This window comes from Plodia interpunctella, chromosome 1 (genome assembly GCF_027563975.2).
Source record: "Plodia interpunctella isolate USDA-ARS_2022_Savannah chromosome 1, ilPloInte3.2, whole genome shotgun sequence".
NCBI lineage: Eukaryota > Metazoa > Arthropoda > Insecta > Lepidoptera > Pyralidae > Plodia > Plodia interpunctella.
In genome coordinates, this window is record NC_071294.1 from 1,125,770 (window position 1) to 1,141,364 (window position 15,595).

Sequence of the window (15,595 nt, forward strand, 5' to 3'; positions counted from 1 at the left end):
CAGAAATTAGGCCTTCACAGGCACTTTTTCACGTCATATTCTAAATTAAATGATATTTACCGAAGCTACAAACTACTAGTATTTCGGAACGACCAATAAAAATATAAAACAAGAAATGTTTGTAAAAAAAACATCTTCTATCCTATAATTGTGTCCCACTGCTGGGCAAAGGCCTCTCCCGCGTCATTAAATAAATAAATAAATATATTAGGACAAATCACACAGATTGAGCTAGCCCCAAAGTAAGTTCGAGACTTGTGCTATGGGATCCAAGACCCAATCAGAAAAATATAATTTTCCATCATGACCTTGTTAGATGGTAGGGTAATCTCAGGTAGGGTTGGAGTAGAAATAGGCAAAGACGACAGTTATATAATAGTATAATTAATAAGTAAAATACAGACCCTTCAAGGGTCTATAAATAATTTAAGATATGTTATTACATATATATATTTTATTATTATTACAGCGTACGTGTGGTACGTGCCGATATCGTTATGGTAATGAATGAGTCAAAATGTGATTTCAAAATATCAAGTGGAACAATAATTTAAAATTTTGAATTTAGAATAAAAGATATAAAAATCATGCACTTTACCACTGCGCCACCGAGGTCGTCAATGGTATTACCATAGGTCAACGACAATACCTGCACAATAGTCTCCAAGGCTTGTAGCAGCGTGAGCGAGACTTCGGCGGCCAACGCGGCGGACAGGTCGGGCGCGGCCTGCGGCGCCGCCAGCTGCTGCTCCCGCGCCGTCCGCGCCCACTCGCCCTTGCGCCAGCGCTCCCGCTTGCAGCCTACGTTACACCCCGCTGAGTGGCGAGACAGATGTCAGGGGGGCATGCGAGACGGCACAATGTTGCAGGAGGAAATATAGTGGAACAGTTTCATATTAAATAGGTAGTGCGTGGATGAAGAAAATATTCATAATTTTTAGAGTTTCTGTGTCAGGAAATAAGCTGGCAAGTGAGATTACACTACGGACTATAATAAAGAAGATTTTACTAAGTTTCAAGTGTGAAAAGGGGACATTTAACATACAATAATAGTTACAATCAATATTGGCATAAAAAGAAAAGGTTGAAACTTTAATTCACCATCATTCGGAAAATTATTTCTATTAAAAATATTTTTCTCTCTTGTTTGACCGTTTTCCCGATTTGTTCCCCAGCCGTTGAGCGTTGGAGCCTAGGGGCCGCATTGTTTCTATTGTCTATGACATAGATGTGCGCGAAAAATATTGTGTATTGATATCATTGTCAAATGATGTAGTGTTTTTGGTATGAAATTTTCATCTACAGGAAAATATATATTTTTACGAACTTATAAACTTTTCTACAGAAAATCAACAGTCACAAATCAGTGCTGTGGTGAAGAACAACACAATTAGCGTGCTTTTAAATCACACTAATCCTACTTCCCAGTAATATTGTAAAATCGAAAGTTTATGTGTATGTTTGTTTCTTCTTCACGCTAAAACGGTTGGGCAATTTTTTCATGAATGTGGTATTAACGTAGCTGATACCTTGGATTAATATATAGGGTACTTTTTTTTCCCGAAAATACGCGATTCCCGTAGGATTTGGTCATGGCATTTTATAAAGTAGATGGCGCTACTGAGCATAAAAACGTAAGTATTATTTTAAAATTACGGGGCAAACACGGCAGCTACTATTTCTTGACAGTAAACAAGTGTCAAGTAGCGCCAATTAAATTAGTATTAAGACAAGTTCCGTACCTTTCCTCCTCATGATGAACTCGGATCTTGCGGAACCCTGTCCGAGGATGACGTCTTCGAGTTTGGCCTTGATGTCGGTGGTCTTGCGAACGTTTTGCTGCGCACACTTCATTATCTCTTTGCGCCCCTGGTGATATACAAAATATACATCGTCCAATGTTTTTTTTTTAAACTTGCACGAAACTTCGACGTACGTCAACACACGTCAATGTCAATTCCTCCTATAGAAAACAACGGAGCCATAACGTTGTTCACTACGTCGTCGCGTACTGAGCAATTATGTCTATTAGAGCCATTGCTTGAGTGTAACTCAAGTTGGAGGCAGATTTAGATTTTTTTCAGGAAAGAGGTAAATTTGAGTTAGGCGACTATGGTCTAAAATGAAAAATGGCTAAGTATAATAATAATAATGTCTAAAATCAAAGTATAAAAAGGTAAGAATTGATAATAAGTATATTTTGAGCTTGCAATTACCACCTTCTTCGCATAGTCGTATTCCTCATTGGTCGTGATTATTACGTGGAATGAAACACACAACAACTTTCTTGGCATTATTAAATGGAACGGGTTGCCAATTGCCTTCTTCAGAGACCTTTAGACCTCATATTTTCTATCCATCAAATTAAGGTCAAACCCACTGAAATAATAAATAGATATTAAACCAACCTTATACTCCAGGCACTTGAAGCTAAGGTCAATAAGGGCCAATAGCCCATGCAGTCTTGCAGCTGGCATGTCGGCCACACAAGCAGATAACACGCTTTTGTCAGTCCATTTGAGGACCCAGACCAAACACATGAGGAGATTTCGGCTTGTCTCGCTATTGAACGGAGCTCGACCGCTCTGTGACAAAAATAGATTCACCTTTACAAGTTATATAGAAAAGGTACAGTCGCGGCTGTATGAACACGATCAACTTACAAGACTACTAGGATTTTTGTGCGGTTTTCACAAGTAGATAGTGTGATTTTTTAGTTGGTTTAGTTTATTATACTTTTGTGTTTAGGACGGGCTGCTTAATTTAATATTAAAAAAAACGACGAACTGAATTAAATATAATAAAAAAAATACGGGTCACACACGTGTCGATAATATTTACAGTTTCGTTACTATAGATATAAGTTATTTTACAAAAATATCATTTCGGACACAAGCAAAAAATCAATTGTTCAATTCTAATTCATAATTCCTTATTCAATTTTCACGCATAATCTACTGGACGGATTGTTATGAAATTTGGTACACGGGTAGAATATAACCTGGAATAACGTATATGGTACTTTTGTCCCGAAATTCCCACGGGAGCGAAGCCCAGGGGCGCAACTAGTTATATATAACAATTTAAAGTACCTGTTTGAATTCCCCGTCAGGTGATGGTGCCGTGTACAAGCTGCCGACGTGACCCAACTCATTGTCCAACTGAAGAGCATCTAAAGTAAAATCAACTATTGATATTGGCATCCATGCAAGAAAGAAGAAGAAAATAAATAATTTAACTTACATATAAGATTTATTCACGAACACGTTTTAAATGAATATATCATAATTAGATATATAATGAAATAAATAATAGTGCAATAAAAATATAAACTAAATTACGTTACAATAGACGGATGCTTACTAATAGCCAATTTTGGCGGGATTACCGTATTGATCCGCCATTGCAATGTTTGCTATCTGGCCGACACGGTAATATAACATTTACGTATAGTTATGTAAGTACTACATTATGCTAATGACTTCCGGTTCGTAATTTAGAAAAAATATTGTATTTAAGCAATTTAATCTTCATTGAATATTATCTGAAGTGCAAAACATTTTTTTTTGTTTTTTTCGGTGTTAGAAACGAAGTAAAATTTAATTAATATTTATTTCTTAGACAAATTAAAAAAAAAAATACTTTCAATATTCATTTCGTCCATCAAAAGTCAACTTTTGATGGGCTGAACAGATTTTCATGAATCATGGCTAAGAACACTCGGGATAAAATTATCTATGACACAAAAAAAACTAAACGAAAATCGGTTCATCCGTTTGGGAGCTACGATGGCACAGACAGACACGTTAAACACCCCTATTAATTTAAATTTCTATAAGCAGTAAAAAATATATAATACTTAAAATAGATAATAAAACTTAAAAAATGCGTAGCCCTTCTTCCATTGCAGCGTCCGACAGGGTTCTATTGGCCAAATTTTTGTTTTGATGACTATTCGAAGGCCCTTACATTATTAGAACCATCAGTTAAAAAAATACTGTGATAAAAATAGAATCACACATGTTTTGACTCGTCTAAACGCTCTATACTGAATGACACGAACAAGTGACGTCACAACGTGCTAAAATGTTCGCGAACATATTATTGTTCGACAGCTACATTAAATATTACGTTCATGGCGATGACTTCTTAATAAAACTTGTTACAAAATTTTAGTTTGTTTTTATAATTTCATACTTTTTGAAAATTGACTTTCCAACCAAATTTATACCTTCGTATAATGACCCAGTTACATTGTTACAGTCTATGAATTATCACAATGATCCTAAATATATTTATTTTAAAGTATATATATGTGTGTGTCACCCTTCCCGGCGCCCCTGTAGAGCTGGTGCAGCGCGTCCATGACGGCGCCGAGCACGGGCAGGTAGAGCGCGGCCACGCGCGCGCGCACAGCCGCGTGCGCACGCGCGTCCGCGTCGTGCGCCCACAGCAGCGCGCACGCGCCGCCCACCGCCGCGCACTGCAGCACCGGGCTCCTGCGCGACACACCCACTCTCACTCGAGCTCGACCTCTAGCTACAGCGAGCTATTTCCGACCGTTTTGAGCGTTTCATTGTATCATTATGGTACTTCCAAATAGATAAACTTTTTAGAATCTTATAAATCGAATATAATGTAGTGTGGTTGTTGAGCAACTGCATCCACCACCGCAAATACTCCAGTCTGGCTACGACCACGTCTTGTCTTTGTTGAAATTTGAAGGGTTATGTACTTTGATATATTATTTGAAAAAAAAATATAAGAAACAATATATAATGGTAAGCTGATAGGAACCTACACTGTTCAAATGAGTTTCTTTCGGCATTTCTTCTCAGCAGTGGTCGTTCCGGAATGCCAGTAGTTTGTAGCTTATGGGAAATTACAATTTAATATAAAAATTGACCTGAAAAAGTGCCTGTGAAGGTCTAATTTCTGAATAAATGATTTGAATTTTAATTTTGGGTAATGATGGTAATCGAAATGCTCAAAACAAGCTAGCCATTTATACGATTGATCCAAATCAAGATTGTTACAAATCCAACAAAAATTAAACCAAAAGATATTAGCATTTCTTCTCTTGTATTTCTTGTTCATATTTCTCTTTCTTACTGAGAGGTCCCGGATTCGACCCCCGGTCGGGTCATGATGGAAAATGATCATTTTCTGATTGGCCCGGGTCTTGGTTGTTTATCTATATATGTATTTGCTATAAAATATAGTATCGTTGAGTTAGTATCCCGTAACACAAGTCTAGAACTTACTTTGGGGCTAATTCAATCTGTGTGATTTGTCCTAAATTTATTTATTATTTATTTATATATTTATTCTATTATGGAATATTACTTTTAATACATAACATACATATACATACAGAAAACTAAACTTCGTCACTTTCGTTTTACTCGTGTAAGAGAATGTTTTGTTACAAACTTACTGCAACTCCAAAGCGTTGGTCAATTCAGTGAGCAGCAATCCAGCCAAATAATGCCTCGACCGGAACTCATGGCTGAGCTGGTGCTGGACGGCGGACACGCTGGACTGGGACGCCAGCGAGTGTGAGGAGGGGGCGGGGGACACACTGCCGGGGGCGCCGGGGGCGATCGGCGGCAGGTTCAGGGACACGTAGTGCTCGTGCGAACAGATGATGCGGAGGAACGCCAGCTGTGGACTCATCGATTATATAGAAACTATATGAATTAATAAAAACTAAATTTAAATTTTAAGAAACCCCACTTCGAAGTCCAGATATCGCTGGAGCGACGCTGTGAAAGCTGATCTGCACGAGCTGGGAGCGGTCAATTGGCAGAACTCCGTACAGAACAGAAGATTATGGCGTACTCTCGTTTCGGAGGTCAAGATCCACTTTGGGGTCACTGAACCAGCGTAGTAAGTAAGTAAGTACTTCGAAGTTGCTAGCATCCTGTGATCTGCTAGAATTTAATTTGATTTTTCCAATTTATTTTTCGACTAGATGTTGAAATATACAACATAAGACAGAGAGCTAATAGCCCTGAGCTAGCCTTTTTGCTAGATGATACCCGGGGCTTCGCCCCCGTGGGAATTTTGAGATAAAATATAGCTAATAGCAATCTTGGATAATGTACCTTTCGAATGGTGAAAGAATTTTTGAAATCGGTTCGGTAGGATCGGATATTACCCGCCTCGAACATACAACAAACTCACAAACGCTAACCTCTTTATAATAATAGTAAAAAATAACACAAGATAATTTTTGACAGTTCTAACAGTATACACATTGACATATGTCAAATGCGATCTATCAAATTGACCATAAAAACTAACCTTATAATGCACAAGCGGCACAGCATCAGGCAACGAAGCAATCTTGGCCGACATATGCTTGTAATAGGTCCTGATGAGGTTAAAGACATATCCTCGATCCATGACGCTGAGCAGGTCGAACAGGAAGAACGCTAAACTATTGTTGAGACTTGATGTTAGACGACTGTTCTTGCCGTATCTACATTATAAAAAAAATATGTAGTTTATGGTTTAAAACGGTGCTACTACCGTACCAGTAGTAGCTAGACTTTTGTTTAGACTTGACGGTAATAGTAGATTAGTAGCCAAGGACTGTAAGGCATCAATTGCAGCCCGAGATATTTCTCGCTGCGCTCGTGCGCCTATAGTTCGAGTGTACAATTGATGCTTACACCCGAGCTAACTACTCTGCTTCACATCTCGATTGTGAGGTAAGTAGAAAAAAAAAAACGGCATTATTACAAGAATAAAACATTTTAAAGTAAAAGATTTATATTCCCGCCTTTTTTCATTAAAAATAACCATAATTTTTCGATTATTTTTTTTTCAAGAACGAATTTGAGCTTCGCCGTTCGATATTTAAAATTGATGACTATTATATACTCATACGAACACAAGGCTGAATAGCGAAGCGACCTTTTTGGTCATTGGGCTGAATGTATGATGTCTATTGCCAGTATGATGGTTAGATGAACGTGAACTTTTTGAAAGAGTGAAGTTTTTTTTTTAAATCACTTACCGCCCTAGGGCTTTTCTAGCTACATTAGTACCTTAGATCGCTAATTGGTCACCTACATGTCCCATTTGGGGGCAATAAAGACCTACTTATCGAATATTAGTGATGTAAATAACTATTATTTATTATTGTCGTATCTAAATTAGACAGACATAAGTCCAGGATTAACAAAGGTTATGTTTACTATGTTTTTTTTTTTTACAGAAGCAGAGATATTCAAACTACCAATTGGGGATACGATACGAAACAACAGCATTCCCAAAGAGTGAAGGAGGCCGGTCACAAAATCGGAGCCGAATCTTCAAAACTTAAATGTCTCATTCGACCACCGTTCCAGTACTCCCATGTGTCACACGATATATGTTTATAATGTTCCTTTTTTTTAAAATAATGTGTGTGTATGTGTGTTTCCAGTGTCAAATGAAAAATATGTAAATGTCGATTTACACCTGGACTCACCTGGAAATGATCTCGGAGGTGACATTGTTCACTAAAGTGGTGAGGTCGTCGGTGAACTGTTCGGGAAACCTCGCCTTCCGGGGGGCCTCGTGCGCCCCGCTCCAGTACAGGTACTCCACCATGGACTTCACCATCAGCTCGAACAGTGCCCTGAATAAAATTTAAAAAAATAAATTTTATTTACGAAATAAAAAAAAAAATTATTTACGATAACATAATTTTTGACATAAGCTTCCATTTTCATTTAACGCGTGACGAATGATCATGTCTGGGTTTTAAACCGTTGACGAGTTTCCTTGTTGGGAGCCGATCCTGGTTGCACACTATGTCACAAAGATATACAGACAGACACGTTAAACTTATAACACCCCTCTTTTGCGTCGGGGGGTTAATTAATGGTTTTACCAAGAGTTGTGCATGGCCAGGTCCCTGGTGGCCCCGCTGGCCACCACCCACTGCAGCGCCAGCTCCTCGTGCAGTATCTTGCAGGACCCGTCGCTCATCACTGCGGATACATTCACCAATTACATCAAACTTGAACTTAAAAGATACCAGTACCAGAATCTAGAAGAGTCCATTTAATATTTCAACTAATTTCTATATATCTGTAACTATGTCTACCTATATACGATATTTTAGTGAAAAATATGTCTAGAAAAACTAATTTCTATATATCTGCAACTATGTCTACCTATATACGATATTTTAGTGAAAAATAAGTCTAGAAAAACTAATTTCTATATATCTGTAACTATGTCTACCTATATACGATATTTTAGTGAAAAATAAGTCTAGAAAAACTAATTTCTATATATCTGTAACTATGTCTACCTTATATACGAAATTTTTGTGAAAAATAAGTCTAGAAAAACTAATTTCTATATATCTGTAAGTATGTCTACCTATATACGATATTTTAGTGAAAAATAAGTCTAGAAAAACTAATTTCTATATATCTGTAACTATGTCTACCTATATACGATATTTTAGTGAAAAATAAGTCTAGAAAAACTAATTTCTATATATCTGTAAGTATGTCTACCTATATACGATATTTTAGTGAAAAATAAGTCTAGAAAAACTAATTTCTATATATCTGTAACTATGTCTACCTATATACGATATTTTAGTGAAAAATAAGTCTAGAAAAACTAATTTCTATATATCTGTAACTATGTCTACCTATATACGATATTTTAGTGAAAAATAAGTCTAGAAAAACTAATTTCTATATATCTGTAAGTATGTCTACCTATATACGATATTTTAGTGAAAAATAAGTCTAGAAAAACTAATTTCTATATATCTGTAAGTATGTCTACCTATATACGATATTTTAGTGAAAAATAAGTCTAGAAAAACTAATTTCTATATATCTGTAACTATGTCTACCTATATACGATATTTTAGTGAAAAATAAGTCTAGAAAAACTAATTTCTATATATCTGTAACTATGTCTACCTATATACGATATTTTAGTGAAAAATAAGTCTAGAAAAACTAATTTCTATATATCTGTAACTATGTCTACCTATATACGATATTTTAGTGAAAAATAAGTCTAGAAAAACTAATTTCTATATATCTGTAAGTATGTCTACCTATATACGATATTTTAGTGAAAAATAAGTCTAGAAAAACTAATTTCTATATATCTGTAAGTATGTCTACCTATATACGATATTTTAGTGAAAAATAAGTCTAGAAAAACTAATTTCTATATATCTGTAAGTATGTCTACCTATATACGATATTTTAGTGAAAAATAAGTCTAGAAAAACTAATTTCTATATATCTGTAACTATGTCTACCTATATACGATATTTTAGTGAAAAATAAGTCTAGAAAAACTAATTTCTATATATCTGTAACTATGTCTACCTATATACGATTTTAGTGAAAAATAAGTCTAGAAAAACTAATTTCTATATATCTGTAACTATGTCTACCTATATACGATATTTTAGTGAAAAATAAGTCTAGAAAAACTAATTTCTATATATCTGTAAGTATGTCTACCTATATACGATATTTTAGTGAAAAATAAGTCTAGAAAAACTAATTTCTATATATCTGTAAGTATGTCTACCTATATACGATATTTTAGTGAAAAATAAGTCTAGAAAAACTAATTTCTATATATCTGTAACTATGTCTACCTATATACGATATTTTAGTGAAAAATAAGTCTAGAAAAACTAATTTCTATATATCTGTAACTATGTCTACCTATATACGATATTTTAGTGAAAAATAAGTCTAGAAAAACTAATTTCTATATATCTGTAACTATGTCTACCTATATACGATATTTTAGTGAAAAATAAGTCTAGAAAAACTAATTTCTATATATCTGTAACTATGTCTACCTATATACGATATTTTAGTGAAAAATAAGTCTAGAAAAACTAATTTCTATATATCTGTAAGTATGTCTACCTATATACGATATTTTAGTGAAAAATAAGTCTAGAAAAACTAATTTCTATATATCTGTAACTATGTCTACCTATATACGATATTTTAGTGAAAAATAAGTCTAGAAAAACTAATTTCTATATATCTGTAACTATGTCTACCTATATACGATATTTTAGTGAAAAATAAGTCTAGAAAAACTAATTTCTATATATCTGTAAGTATGTCTACCTATATACGATATTTTAGTGAAAAATAAGTCTAGGCAATATATGATTTCATCTCAAGTATATGATGTCGTTCGAAGCCAATATAAATAAATAAATATATTAGGACAAATCACACAGATTGAGCTAGCCCCAAAGTAAGTTCGAAACTTGTGTTATGGGATACTAACACAACGATACTATATTTTATAACAAATACATATATAGATAAACATAGAAGACCCGGGCCAATCAGAAAAAGATCATTTTCCATCATGACCCGACCGGGGATCGAACCCGGGACCTCTCGGTTCAGTGGCAAGAACCTTACCACTGCGCCACCGAGGTCGTCAGCAATATAGTAATCGAAATTAATAGTCTCGTCAATATAAAGCTCAATATAGTACGTGCTTACTCATGGCTTAGCGGGCATCACGCGCGTTCGCTATCAAGTGTTCCTGGGTTCAATCCCCAACGGTAGCTAATATTTGAACTTATCACAAATATTTGTCTGCGACTCTGGGTGTGTTGTGCCAGTTTCTTTATTTGTGACCATAGGAACCGCGATACAAGCTACAATAACAATTGTGGGCCGTTGAGTATTGTCATTTACCAGCAGGCGGCAGCGGCAGCCCAATGTCTTGATCGGTGAGAGAAGGGCGCGGGATGCTGCACTGGAACTGGATGTAGCTGCTGATGAGGGAGCTGCGGCCGTGAGGGTCGCAGGTGGCGCCCTCTGCCATGCCCTGGAAGTTTACTTGAACTTGTGACACCAGTACACGCTTGTATAGGGACCAACACTGTTCAAATGAGTTTCTTTAGGCATTTCTTCTCAGCAGTGGTCGTTCCGAAATGCCAGTAGTTTGTAGCTTGTGAGAAATAACTATAAATATATAAATTGACGAGAAAAAGTGACTGTGAAGGTCTAATTTCTGAATAAATGATTTGAATTTTAATTTGGGTAATGATGGTAAATATTAACGGAATGTTTAAGAGGCGAACTCAACATTTCTAACCGTCTTCCAAAAAAGGTAGAGGTTCTCAATGCGTCACGATATTATATTATCAATTTATTTTAATCTACAACTAATATTTATAACATTAGCATGTTGCCCGCGGCGTCGCCCGCGTTAATTTCCCACGTGACCAGTTATTTTTCAGTTATAAAAAGTACCCTATGTCCTTCACAATACTTAAAACTACATGTATGCAAATTTTTTGCAAGAAGATTGGTTTAGTATATAGAGCGTGAGAATAGGTAACAAACAAACAAAACTCACTTACCATTTTCTTAGTTTTCGCGAATAAATAAAAGGAATTCATAAAAAATGTGATGTTGTTCGTATCACTCTTGTGAGTTATATGTCTATTTCAATACCCACAAGTAAATTAAGGATAAACTCACAGCAATATCAGCGAAGATCTGAGCTAAACACGTGAAGACATCTTGTGCGATGTTGAGCATTTGTCCCGCGAGGCTTGGGGGCGCCACTAGCAACTGTAACAGCTTGTCAAGCACTACTGGAAGGTAGCGAGCGAGAGTTTCCACGTTCGCTGTCGGTAGTTCTGATATACTGAAAAATAAGATTATATAAAACTAGTTCTGCGCCCCGGGGCTTCGCTCCCGTGGGAATTTCGGGATATAAAGTATGCTATGTGTTATTGCAGGTTATATTCTACCCGCATATCAATAAAAAATAAATAAACTCGATTTAGCGACTTCTCGAAGTTAAACTGACTTCGTCGTTTATTTAAATCGAGAAATAAGCTGAATCGGTTATGTGCAAGACGCTAAACGAAGTTAAAGCTTAAGCGGAGTTTATTTTTATTTAAATCGCGATTAAACTGCGTGCTGCAAGAGGGCCTAAGACTATCAGAGTCATACAATAACCACTATTATATATTAAACGACAAGACGTCCAATGACCACGGACCTTTGTCAAACGAGGTCAACGACCTTTGTCAAGGTCTCAAACGTCTGGGAATTAAAAAAAAAGGTATGTGCGCGTTTAATACCTGTCGTTTTAATATATAACTGTGCAATGCGAATGTAGTAAAAGTAGTCGTACAATAGCCATTTCAAAAGTGAGAAAACAATAACCTTGCTCGAAGTTCCGACTCCATATTTGTCAACCCTATCCTAGTGGGTATGTTCCCCTCTTGCACCGCCTCGCACGCCATTGCAAAACGTTCGATATACCCATCCTGAAAAAAGGTAAAAGTATTTAGTACATTGTTTTGTTTGTTATGGAAGTGAAAGTCACAGATTCTAACAGAGGTTGTGTAATCCTTTTTGGCGTGACGTTGGTATGCCAACGATACATTCGAATACATGTTGTTTTATGTGGCTTTCTCGCAAAATACAGTTCTGTGAAGTTGTAGGAAGAAATCCATTAATAGAGTTCAGTCTTATTGTCTGACAACTATGGATGCCGACGAAGTGAACGGTTTGTTAGACAAAATAAAAAACCCGCGTCTTTCAATATACATTTCGCTACAACTTTTGAAAGGCTGAACCGATTTTGATCAGACATATCTGAGAAACACCGTATAAAAATTTGCTATCAAATGCATAAAACCGCATCCAAATCGGTTCAACCGTTGATGAGCTACGGTGCCGCGTACACAGACAGACAGACACACTTAGCGGTCAAACTTGTAACACCCCTCTTTTTGCGTCGGAGATAAAGAAGTAGGAAAACGGACCCTCGGTTCCGAAGCTCAATAGCTGAAGAAACAACCGGGAAAACGCTCAAATATGAGAGAGGAAGAGATCGTTAGAGTTGAGCTTTAAATGTGTGTTTAGGTGAAACATACTTACCAAAGGATGCACAGTGGTGTAAGGATCTAGACATATGCTAAATATCGGTTTATGGTTGTCTATCCACCTGGTTCCAGGTAGTAGGACGTCAGGGAATATGTACGAGTAGTTCGGCGGAGGTTCCTCTTGCATCACCGGCAGGTTGAACTCGCCACAGGTTAGTTTGCCGTTGCGGCATAGAGGGAGCCACTGTATACAAAAAAAAAATGGGATTTAGATTACGCAACATAATATTTTGAAATAAGCAGTTAATAAGTTTATATATAAATGTTATTTACTTGCTAGGTTGCGGCAATGTTCTATTGTGCATGACAGTACATCCTTCTACTGTCTAAAGCTGAATACAAACTTCAATCAAATAACGACCTTATTGCAACAGCATAAGAATTTAAATCGAAAACAACATGATTATCTAAACCAGACAAATTATCGAAACATATGATGTACCTATTACATACAATCTTGTATTACCATAATTATAATTATTAAACCCAAAACTGTACGCGCAATCATTCAAGTATTCATACATTTTACGACGGCACGGATTTAAAAATAACAAATTGGCATAAAAATAGATATACGAAATTTGGCACATCGATACATGAAACGTTCAGAATTAGCATAAGTTACATTTTTAAGGTCTTACCAGAGCGAAGCCGGTTCGTACGTTTTTATATAAAATACAAAGATACGGATAATCTAATTTAGACATATCAATCAGTTCACGGTTAGCTCAGTAACAAGATTTGCCTAATATAATCTATTGGATCGAAAAGTGAACAAGAAGATTTTTATTTAATGAGAATTTTTAAACAAAAACACTTACCGAGTAACCAACTATAGTTTCGACATGTTTCTCATGTTCGGGCGCGACGGGTTTCCGTTGGCACGACACGTGGAGGAAGGTGAACAGCAAGTGGTGTTGGTCACCCAAGTCCGCTGGCAGTTTCAGCTTTACCTCGTCGTAGAGTGACGGATTCCTGTACAAATATTATTATGTTCATTGTTGCTTGATTCAGACGATCCATTTAAGGCCCGCGCACACCATAAACCAGTGCAGCATTTGTGTACACGTGCGTTAGAATTCTATACAATTTTGCTGTGTATATGGGATACGCGTTCGGTGTGCACGCGCCTTTAAGTTACTTAATCTAAAACGAAATGCAAGCTATTAAATTTTACCATGTACAGGCATTCATTAGTGGCTAGTTATTGTAATAAAACTGTAACTGGACTATATCTGTACATAGGAGATATTTACGAAAAAAAATATAGGAGAGGACTATTTAGGGTCTCTAGTGTACAGGGTCACTGGTATTAAACGCAAAACCCCCTAAAGACTACTTGGGTACATCAAAACAAGCAACTTTTATTCTACGACTTTTCGTGATTTATATAAAAAAATACAATCTAATTTACGATTCTACACATCTTAACTCTATGTAATAGCCGAGCAACGCGAGACAGTACAGTAGCGTTATGTAGCGGAATCGAACATAGAGTTAACGTTTTATAGAAACGACATTAAAATTTAAAAAAGTATTTTTTTTTGTATTTATTACGTTTAGACAAAAGTCGTAGAACAAAAGATTTTAGTCTCTATTTACCTTATGCGCATTTGGAAGCTTATGCGTTAGACACCAGTATAATGAAATTTCTCGATAGTTAAACTATGATTAACATATACAAATACATACTTGTTGTGATATATAACCGTAGTATAAGCTTCAGTGGTGAATTCGGGACAAGAGCTGCGGCCAAATATGGCCGGCAGCGCGGCTTCCTGGCTCTCCCCGGACATCAATTGGATTCGCACCTAATTATATTTTATTGAATATTAGATAGATAGTTTAGTAAATATTGTAATGTAATTTTTTATGCGAATTTAATATTATATAAGTATAATAATATTATATAGTATAAGTATAATACATATAAATATTTATAAATGCGAAAATCTGTCAGTAGTCAGTAATCAAGTTTAACCATAAAAGCGGTGTTAGTGTTTAAACTAAACTAGATATAATACCTTCATACTCATTGTATGTTACTGACATTGTCAGTTGTAAAGAAGAAAGAAATAGTTTTTTTCTCTCTCTCTCTCTCTCTCCTCAGAAATGGTCGCCAATAATGTATGTAGATTTGCTCTGTGAAAATAAAATAATTTACTGCGTTGTTCTAAACCTCTATTTTATTCCTATTTTGCTCATAACCCATCAAGCGGAACAGACAGTTCCGTTTTTATGGTTAAACTTGACAATTCTTCAATTAGTTTGTTAAATACTTGTTTCTAATGTCAAAAACAATGTTTTTTATGGAGCTTGTGTGACAGAAATGTGTTGTGACGTCGCGGATTTATCGTGTTATTATTTAAATACCTTCACAAGAGTTTATTTATCCGACTGAAAAGGATGGGTATTGCTTTTAGCGCGTATCTTGTATGTATGTATACATATTACGAATGGATTTACATAATTAAGGTATCGTTACATTAGTTTTAGCTGCCGGAGTGTTCTTAGATAGGTGACGTTAAAAAAACATGGCGGCTGTACTAACCATTACGTCATTGGACGCGGTGAAAATTTTTTTTTTCCAATACTAAAACATGGGTATCAAATTAAAGAGATCAATCAACACAAGGATACTTGAGCGGGCGGGATTTTTGTTTA

At 35.9% G+C, this 15,595-nt stretch overlaps 1 protein-coding gene across 9 annotated transcripts in view; it reads right to left on the reverse strand.

Annotated features, from left to right (window-relative positions):
• The window catches only part of Zir (Zizimin-related), a 37,669-nt gene that overhangs the window by 12,540 nt on the left and 9,534 nt on the right, over window positions 1–15,595 (reverse strand). For 7 of the 9 annotated variants that reach the window (XM_053745728.2, XM_064436990.1, XM_053745739.2 and 4 more), the window contains 15 exons: window positions 14,624–14,742; window positions 13,753–13,906; window positions 12,927–13,115; window positions 12,207–12,310; window positions 11,511–11,679; window positions 10,719–10,851; window positions 7,886–7,985; window positions 7,481–7,630; window positions 6,307–6,484; window positions 5,438–5,664; window positions 4,327–4,499; window positions 3,093–3,172; window positions 2,409–2,585; window positions 1,743–1,869; window positions 650–816 (listed from right to left, as the gene is read on the reverse strand). In XM_053745728.2, the coding sequence (XP_053601703.1) occupies window positions 650–816; window positions 1,743–1,869; window positions 2,409–2,585; window positions 3,093–3,172; window positions 4,327–4,499; window positions 5,438–5,664; window positions 6,307–6,484; window positions 7,481–7,630; window positions 7,886–7,985; window positions 10,719–10,851; window positions 11,511–11,679; window positions 12,207–12,310; window positions 12,927–13,115; window positions 13,753–13,906; window positions 14,624–14,742 (2,247 nt within the window). The remainder of the gene's footprint in view (window positions 1–649; window positions 817–1,742; window positions 1,870–2,408; window positions 2,586–3,092; window positions 3,173–4,326; window positions 4,500–5,437; window positions 5,665–6,306; window positions 6,485–7,480; window positions 7,631–7,885; window positions 7,986–10,718; window positions 10,852–11,510; window positions 11,680–12,206; window positions 12,311–12,926; window positions 13,116–13,752; window positions 13,907–14,623; window positions 14,743–15,595) is intronic. The other 2 variants (XM_064436981.1, XM_064436997.1) reach the window with 1 other exon arrangement.